At 44.2% G+C, this 10,082-nt stretch overlaps 1 protein-coding gene across 2 annotated transcripts in view; it reads right to left on the bottom strand.

Moving 5' to 3' along the window:
• Positions 1-10,082, bottom strand: part of LOC146063926 (amine sulfotransferase-like) — a 46,086-nt gene that overhangs the window by 13,178 nt on the left and 22,826 nt on the right. For both annotated transcript variants that reach the window (XM_083176846.1, XM_083176847.1), the window contains exon 5: positions 4,470-4,564. In XM_083176846.1, the coding sequence (XP_083032972.1) occupies positions 4,470-4,564 (95 nt within the window). The remainder of the gene's footprint in view (positions 1-4,469; positions 4,565-10,082) is intronic.

Here is a 10,082-nt window from a genome sequence, read left to right as displayed (position 1 = left end):
TGTGTCTCCCTGCACTAAGTAGCTGCATGTGGTGCAACCGGTACAACGGAAGCACCCAAGTTTAGGTGTCCCCAAAAAGGTGGATTGTTTCAGAGGTGGAAATCTGATGTCATTTTTGACCAAATGGTCCTTAAGGTTCTTACCCCTTTTGTAAGCGCACATAACAGATTTGTCATGTAATGATGGCAGTTGGGGGTCAGAGGTTAGAATGGGCCAATATTTGCGGGTGATCTTGCTCAATTGTGGGCTTTTGTTATGAAAAGAATTCCTGTTTCCATCAAGAAAAAATCGAAGTTTGAGCCGATGTCAGCAAACCCGTCTATAAGAACCCTTGGTCGCATGTTGGACAAGGAGACCTCTGACCTGCATGCCGCCAGATCCAACCTTCATTCTAACTTCTCCCCTGATGAGTGGCAAGCCTTGAGAACTTTAAGCAATGATGCCTCCATTTCTATCCGGGCAGCGGACAAGGGAGGAGCCACTGTTATTTTAAATACAGTGGATTATGTACGGGAAGCTGACCGACAATTAAGTGATATGGACGTTTATACCATACTTCCTAAAGATCCCACACCATTGTACAAGACTGAATTGGACACTATTCTCAACTCTGCTGACACAGATAAAATTATCACTGCATCTACCAGAGAAGTTTTAAGTACATCATTTCCCATTGTGCCACTATTGTACCTGCTCCCCAAGGTGCACAAGAGCCTGGTCAACCCCCCTGGGAGACCGATTATATCGGCCCGGGGGTCGCTGTACCAGGCTGTTGCCATCTACCTTGACCATTTTTTGCAGCCCTGTGTCCAAGGTATGCGCTCATACCTTAAAGACACCAATGACCTCATTCATAAATTGTCTGGGTTGAATTCTTTGCCAGACAACTGTATGCTGGGCACTATTGATGTGTCCAGCCTCTATACATGCATACCGCATGATAAGGGTCTTGAGGCAGTGTCTTTATTAATATCCGACAACCCGTTGTACACAGGGCCCCCCATTCAATTTTTTCTGCGATTACTGTCCCTAACGTTGACACGTAATTATTTTACGTTCAACGGGCGGTATTATCTTCAGCGCAAAGGGTGTGCGATGGGGTCCTCTGTGGCCCCATCGTTCGCCAATGCGTTTATGTACACTATCGATAAAACGTTGTTTATCGATAATCTGACAGTTGGGAACAATGTCATCTTATACCTTCGGTATATAGATGACTTGTTGATCATCTGGGGGGGTAACATTGATGAGCTTACTAAACTACTTGAAGACCACAACAAGACCACATCTCCGGTCAAATTCACATTTCATGTGGATCACCATCAAGTACAATACCTAGATGTTGACATCCGATTGAATAATGGGGTCTTAAAGACTTCATTGTTCACTAAAAGCACTGACAGAAACAACATTCTGCTTGCCAACAGCCATCATCCCCTTCCCCTCAAAAAGGGCCTTCCCTTCTCGCAGATGTTGAGGGTTCTTAGGATATCCAGTGACCGCACAGATTTAGTAGCATCGCTTGATAATATGGTTAGTAAATTTCTAGTCAGAGGGTACAATCGCACAGAGCTCCTCAAATCTAGGGATAAAGTTCTGAATATGAGCCGGGAACAAGCATTAAATCCTGTTAATACTAATAAGACCAGTAACAGGTTGATTTGGGTGAATTCTTTTCATAACAAAAGCCCACAATTGAGCAAGATCACCCGCAAATATTGGCCCATTCTAACCTCTGACCCCCAACTGCCATCATTACATGACAAATCTGTTATGTGCGCTTACAAAAGGGGTAAGAACCTTAAGGACCATTTGGTCAAAAATGACATCAGATTTCCACCTCTGAAACAATCCACCTTTTTGGGGACACCTAAACTTGGGTGCTTCCGTTGTACCGGTTGCACCACATGCAGCTACTTAGTGCAGGGAGACACATTTTGCCACCCATTCTCAGGCAAAAAATACAGGATTAAACACAGGGTCAGTTGCAACACAAAAAACGTTGTATACATGATCAGCTGTCCCTGTGGCCGCCATTATATTGGAAAAACCGATCGTGCTTTTAAAGAGAGAGCAGCAGCACATCGGTCCAATATTAAGATCGGCCTAGCTGCAGGCCACAGTGATTTCCCTGTGGCTAGGCATTTTGTCGAGGCGAGGCATCCGCTGACCTCCTTGCGATACAGGATCATTGACAATGTCCCACCTCTATCTAGGGGTGGTGACCGATCATTGATGCTTGTACGCTTGGAAAGTAGGTGGATCTTCTGCCTCGACACTTTGTCACCCCGGGGTTTAAATGAGAATCTGGGATTTGCCCATTTCTTATAATTCTGTAATATGCATGCAGTGATATTATATATTGTGCCATACAGGGTTTTTTGAACGTACTCGCTATGCATTTACATTGTATTGTTCTGCCCATATTGAGCCCAGCGCTTGGCAGATGCTGTTTCACAGCTTTGTTTAAACTGCACTATACTATGCACTTTTCTTGCCAGATCTGCTTGATTGCTGTAATTTTTCACTGGGTTTATGCTTTTAAGCTGTGCTTGTATTATGTTTGTAACGCGTTGCCATGGCAACTTTTAACATGTCTGTCATTTGTTTGCTTCAGTTCACGTAATTCCCTCCGTGCGTCCCTGCGTCGCGTCTGACTGAGATGACGTCATTGATACGCAGCCCATCAGCGCCACGCCGGGCGGCATGAACGGTTCCAGGGGTATTTAGGTGAGTTATGTTTGTATGTTTTTTGTTATTCACCAGCACCTTGATAAAGGGACAACACCGTCCCGAAACGTCGGTATACTTACTTGCTGTCTTGTCATTTGTTCGAGTGCCGCCGCCCACACATGCTATATCACTGGCTGCTTCTGCTACCCAGCACGGAGGGCACCGCATCATTTCCTATGTCCCTTGGTGGGACTTAAATTGCAACAAATTGGGAGTGCCGTCTCAGGCTCATTTATATATATATATATATATTTATATACAGTCCAAACTACCGGCACTCACTGATTCCAAGGTGTCCTGTCCCAGATACCTCCCTCTGTATCACAATGGTGATCCATAAATAATTCCATATACTGTCGGCGGCACTCTGGTCATCATACGGATCCGATACGTAATGCCGGCGGTCGGAATCCCAGCGGTCGGAATCCCGACACTGGAATCCCGACCGCCGAAATCCCGACATGGGGGGGGGCGTGGATCGCCCCCCCTTGCGGGCTCGCTGCGCTCGCCACGCACCGGGCCCGGTGCCTCGCTACGCTCGGCACGCTATTTTATTCTCCCTCTATGGGTGTCGTGGACACCCACGGAGGGAGAAAGTTTCGGGGTTTCGGGATTTCGGCGGTCGGGATTCCAGTGTCGGGATTCTGAACGCCGGGATCCCGACCGCCGGCAAATTGACCGCATCCCCATCATACATGAATCACACGAACTTCATGCTTAATGCAATGTTTCAGTGCTGACATACATAATAATATTTTGGCAAGCAATGTAGCACGTAAAGGATTCTTTAAATATATATTTTTTACTGGGCTTGCTGTGTTTATTAGGCTGGCTGTGGCCAGGATTGCACTAGGATGTAAGCTTTATCATTTGCTGTGCTGGTCAGCGGCCTTTGACAGGTGGCGTCCGCACCCCCCCCAGTGCTTTAACTGTCATTGGCAAATGGCGGGTGGCTCCCTCACCCCCCTGGAGCCCTCCGATTGCTGCACCCCCCCCCCCCCCCGGAGATGGTCAGCATAATCCATGGGTGGTGGGTGGTGGCTGGTGAAAGGCATCTCAGCGCCCCCCATCCACCTTCCCGTGGAGCTGGTGAGAGGCGGGGCGCCCACCACACCTGGGGCGCAGAGAAGCCTTGCACCGGCCCTGGCTTTAGACATGCAGCAACAACCCACTTTGCATCATTGTCCGCTCCCTAACTATAGACAGTGCTTCCTGGTTACTTCCTGTACTGCTGCCAGCGCTCCTCATCAGGTGATATTGATAGGAAACCACATGAGGAAGAAGCGCTGGCAGCTAAATCGTCAGTCTCTCCCCGAATAAAAAAAAAGGATTTTGTCAGTTAGGAGGGGTTCTGGGTACTCAAATCCCCACTGCATGTGCTACTGCAGGTATCAAAGAGCCTCTAAGGCAGGGGTAGGAAAGTAATTTTTAACGGAGTCTGAATATTTCTAATTATTTTGATCGAGATCCACAAAACACAAAATCAAATATCTGTTAGCATAGCAGCCATTAAAAACCCAATACTCCTATCATATAATAAAACTTTCAGGGAGTTGTCTGTCATGATACCCGCTGCTCCGTCCTGCCGCAGCTGCTCCTGCTATCTTTAGATATACCGTACTAATTTATCCAAACACTAGAACACCACACCCTGAAACTCTTTATGCAACACTACACAATGTTTGCAGGTTTGTGTTACTGTATGCTTTATATTATAGTTTATTACAGTTCCTTACCTTGATCATTTCCTCATATGATAAAAGCAGACAATTAAATTCCTCCTTGTGGGTGTACCAGCCCCTGACATGATCAAACCAAGAGCTTCCAAATACTGTAATAAAGACCATACAAAAGATGACTCAGTAACTATTGCTTACATTAAACATTTAAATGAAATCATAAGAAATATCACTTGATTAAGATTGTAAATGAGCAGACTAAAATTTACTAAGTGTAACTACAAACATTGAAATAACATACTTGAGATCACAAGTATGTGCCATTTTGTACATACAATAAATCGCATGCAATTTATTGCATGCAATACTACCGGGGAGGTGCTGCAGCAGCGGCGGGGGGGTGGGCAGCAGAATGCGGGCAGCGGATTCAGGGCACCTGGTAGCTGCGGGCAGCGGCGGAGACAGGTGGGAGGAAGCGGGTAGTGGCATTTGCTGGGCAGCAGGGAACGAAGCAGCTGCTGAATTAAACAAAATATTTTCAAAAGACTGGCCAGCCGGTTATTGGCTGAGAGAATTCTCTCAGCCAATCAATGGCCTCCCATCAGCAGCCGTGCAGTCTTTTGAAAATATTTATTAATTTCAGCAGCCGCTTCGTGCCCCGCTGCCCAGCAAATGCTGCTACCTGCTCCCTGGCACCTGGATACAGCTACTCGCCACTGTCCGCCCCTTCATATATGTGTGTGCCAGCGGTGCTCCCTATTGATCTGACCCAGCACATCGTGGGTGCTAAAAACCACCTGTGATGTGCTGCTGATGGGTCCGATCCGACAGATTGAGCAGGTAGGGTCCAACCCGATATGCTTGGGACCGCGCATCAGGTCGGAGGGGATGTCAAATACATCCAATTTGGCCTGATTTCTCAGCACCTTAAGATCCATCTCACACAGTTTTAAATTTTTGGATTGGTTTTTAAACTTTCACTTTAAATTTTTACTTTAATTAATTTCCTTTCAAACTGATATTGCAGCTGAACAATAAGTGAGTTACAGAAAAAAAAGTAAGGTAGTGTAGTGGGTAAATATAGGGGTGAGCGGGATCCTATTTCGGAAATCTGAATACCGCTGAACACCCCAGATCTGAGTACAGACTCTAGCACTGTTCAGGGATTCCTGCCAGGCTTGGGTTTCAAGACGCGCCAAATCGGCATCATCCCGCTCTCGGATCTTGCCAGATCTGGACTCGATATAAGTCCCACGCTGTTGGTGCCATCTTCATACTGGCATTTTAGAGGGTAGTGGGTGGACGGATCTCTCTGGTGCTGTGGTGGTCTGTGGGGGTGGCGAAATGTTGTATATAAGTTCCATCCTGTGCTGCCTAGGGCTAGTGTCCTGTGCTGCCTTGGGCTGCTCGTGTTCTGTGTTGTCATAAGTCCATTGGTGCTTCTGTATACTGTAGGTCCAGTCCAGTAATAATGCTGTTAAGTCCAGTCAAATGATACAGCTGCATAAGTTCAGTCCATTGGTACTGTCAATAAAGTCCATTTTTATAGCTGTATAATTCCAGTCCAGTTATCTCCAAAAAAATTATGAAGAACCAGAATGTGGAGGATAAAATAGTGAAATAACAACAACCACTTCCTCTTAGTGATGAAGCTGCTGCCACTAGTCATGACTAGATGATGAAATGCCATCAACATCGTCTGCCAAGGCTGATGCTCAATGTCATCGTAGAGTGCCCTCCAAATCCAAAAAGTTCAGTAACAAGAAGAAAAAAATAAATGTAAACCATTTGAGGAGAAATGTAAGCTTGCCAATATGACATTTATGACATGGAGTGGCAAGGAACGGTTAGGTCCTGGCCCATGACTAGTGGTTCAGCTTCAACTGTGCCTTCTAAAAACATGGCATCACAAATCCCCAAGGATAGTCCAAGTGTGTTGGTGGTTGCTGAGCATGACCTTCCCATCACTGTATGGGAACAGGTAGCTCCTTCCACCATTTGCATGCCCTCTGCATATGCTGGAAGGATCACCCATGGTCCAGTTCCTGAAATTGAGATTGAAGATGTCAATGTTAAAGTACACCAGGTGGAGGATATTGATGTAGCTGCCGCTAAGAAGGAAGTTGACGAGGAGGATGCTGATGGTGATGTGGTTTGCTTAAATGATAAATATGAAACAACTGTGTTTACTCTTTTTACATCACAATGACAACAGAAACTACCCAAATGACGCTGATCAAAAGTTTTTATACCTCAGTTCTTAATACTGTGTATTGCCCCCTTTAGCATCAATGACAGCTTGAAGTGTTTTGTGGTAGTTGTGGATAAGGCTCTTTATTTTCTCAGATGGTAAAGCTGCCCATTCTTCTTGGCAAAAAGCCTCCAGTTCCTGTAAATTCTTGGTCTGTCTTGCATGAACTGCACATTTGAGATCTCCCTAGAGTGGCTCAATGAGAATGAGGTCAGGAGAATAAGATGGCCACTCCAGAACCTTCACTTTATTCTGCTGTTGCCAATGACAGGCTGTTGGCTTGTGTTTTGGATCATTGTCATGTTGGAACGTCCAAGTACATCCCATGCACAGCTTCCAGGCTGATGAGCGCACATTTTTTCTACAGTATTTTCTGATAACATGCTGCATTCATCTTGCCATTTTACCAAGTTTCCAAAGCCTTTGTAGCTCACACATCCCCAAAACAGCAGCAATCCACCTCCGTGTTTCACAGTAGGAATGGTGTACATTTCATCATAGGCCTTGTTGACTCCTCTCTAAATGTAACCTTTATGATTGTGGCCAAAAAGTTCATTTTTGGTCTCATCACTCCAAATGACTTGCTTCCAGAAGTTTTGAGGTTTGTCTCTGTGCTGTTTGGAGTATTGTAAGTGGGATGCTTTGTGGCATTTGTGTAGTAATGACGTTCTTCTGGCGACTCGACCATGCAGCCAATTTTTCTTCAAATGCCTTCTTTATTGTGGATCTTGAAACAACCACACCACTTTTTTTCAGAGAGTCCTGTATTTCAGCTGAAGTTATTTGTGGATTTTTCTTTGCATCCCGAACAATTTTCCAGGCAGTTGTTGTTGCAGTTGTTGGTCTACTTGAACGTGATTTGGTTTCCACAGAATACTTCATTTTCCACTTCTTAATTAGAGTTTGAACACTGCTGATTGGCATTCTCAATTGCTTGATATCTTTTTATATCCCTTTCCTGGTTTATACAGTTCAGTTGCCTTTTTCTGCAGATACTTTGACAATCATTTTGCTTTCCCCATGACTCAGAATCTAGACACATCAGTGCAGCACTGGATAAAAGATGCGAGGGTCTTTCATGAGACCAGAAACTCACTAACCTTTTATACACACACACTGACTACAAGCAAACAGATCACAGGTGAGGATGGTTACCTTTAGTAGCCATTCAAACCCGTTTGTGTCAACTTGTGTGCATGTTATGAGGCCAAAATCTCCAGGGTAAACTTGAGCAGGGTCATTTGGGTAGTTTCTGTTGTCATTATGATGTAAAAAGAGTAAACACAGTTGTTATTTGACAATAGATGGCTTCACCTAACCACTAACCATGAGTGAAAGAAAAGTTTGTGAGTTATCATTCATATTCTCTGACAAATGGCCAGAAAATCACAAATTCTGCTAGGGTATGTAAACTTATGAGCACAACTGTAAGTCTACAGAGGTGGAAAGACCTGCTGGTTGGAAGATTGTCATCCAAAGCGGACCGTGTCATGGCAACAGTTCCTCCTTCATTTTCTCCTACAAGATTCTCTTCCTGACCCGCTGGCGGTGATGCAGGGTAGGCAGTAGTGAGTTTAATATTTAATTATCAATTCTACAACGAAGACCAGCAATTGCCTCCAGAGACTACAGAGGGGAATATGATGATGAGGATGACATCTTGCCTCTGTAGAGCCAGTTTGTACAGAAAGAGAGAGGTTTTTTTTTTTTTTGTGGGGGCCCAAAGAAAGCAATCATTTTAGCCACAGTCATGTGGCAGACCCTGTAGATGAAATAATTTGTTTGTTAAAGACAGTGTGCATGTCCTATTTATGCAACATACAACATACGGGTGGGAGGGAGAATTCCATCTTGCTCCTCTTCTTTTGGCATTATGTGCTCTTTGGGGCCTAGTTTTTCAAACTGACATCCTGTCTGTTGCTGCAGTGCCACTCCTAGATGGGCCACATGTTTGTGCCATCCACTGGCGTAGCTTAGCATAGTCATCCAGTTACCTTGGTGCAAACTATTGACCTTAAAACAACATTGTGAGGTGTGGAGTGTTCCGGATAGACTGGAAATTAGTGGAAATCCATGTTATTGAGGTCAGTAATATCGTAGGAGCAAATCACCCCCCCCCCCCCCCCTCAAATTCTGTGATTTTAACAGTTTTTATGTTTTAAAAAAAAAATCCAGATCCAAAACTCAAACATTACATTTGAAAAGGGTGGTGTTTTGGAACAGATACAGATCCAAAACACTTTTGGGGATACAGACCCAAAACACGAAAAGTGGCCAGAGCTCACCCCTAGGCAAAAGTAGGGTAGTTGAGTGGGTAAGTTCCAGCTGAACAATGTGAGGCAGAGGTTTTGCGAACAAGTACGCTTTATTTCCGGCTGACAGGCATATCCATTGTAAAAGCTTCTTACAAAAAGGACAGTTCAAATATAACAGTTCAGCTTACTTGAAGGTAGCAGTGCAAACAGGCAGAGTGTTCACAGCAGTATCAGGATGCAGATTCCTCCAGGACAGAGAGAGCTGCTAACGGTGCAGCGTCTCTGAGATTCCCCTCTACTACAGTAACTCATCTGGCCTGGTTTTCATATATTAGCTGGTCTAAATTAAGGAAAGGGTTTGGTTCCTCCCTCAGCTATCTATCTATCTATCTATCTATCTATCTATCTATCTATCTATCTATCCATCAAAGAGTTTGGACCTGGATGTAGTGAGCTTGTATAAGCTCAGTTTACTTTTCAACCATCTCAAGGATACCTCTTTTTGGACCCCATGTTGACACTTTTGACTAATGCTAAATATCCCTGAAAAGACAATGGGTGAAATTTACTAAGATGTGAAATTTACTTCAAAAGTCATGTTGCTATGGGCAACCAATCACATCCTGTCTACTATCTTCTAGAGGGTGGTAAATAAATAAGAAGTAGCTTCTGATTGGTTGCACATAGCAACATGACCTGTGAAGTGTATTTCACATCTTAGTAAATTTCACCCAATGCCTCTCACCACAATATGATGCAGTAAAAAATGTTACATTTCACAGCTTTTCTAAAGATTTGATATATAGGCTCCTAGGGGAAAGGTAAAACTGTAGACAACATGATGAATTGGTAAATACTACAGAGGAACAAGCCTCCTGCACACTGCTCTGCTGCTTATCATACACAAAAAGGATTTATTTGAACATTTAGATTAACCTAATTGTCCATACTGGTTAGGAAAGCAGCCAACAGAATGAAAAGTATTTGCCATTATTTTTGAAGGATTCGGTATGAAATCCCGACGGTCAAAATCCCGACAGGGTCAAAATCCCGAATGGGTCATAATACCGACAAGGACAAAATCCTGACATTTAAAATACCGACAAGGACAAAATACCGACATTTAAAATCCCGACATGGTCAAAATACCGACATATAGAATGT

Source organism: Crinia signifera, chromosome 3 (assembly GCF_055691185.1).
Source record: "Crinia signifera chromosome 3, ASM5569118v1, whole genome shotgun sequence".
Lineage (NCBI taxonomy): Eukaryota > Metazoa > Chordata > Amphibia > Anura > Myobatrachidae > Crinia > Crinia signifera.
This window is presented reverse-complemented; position numbering and strand designations above follow the sequence as displayed.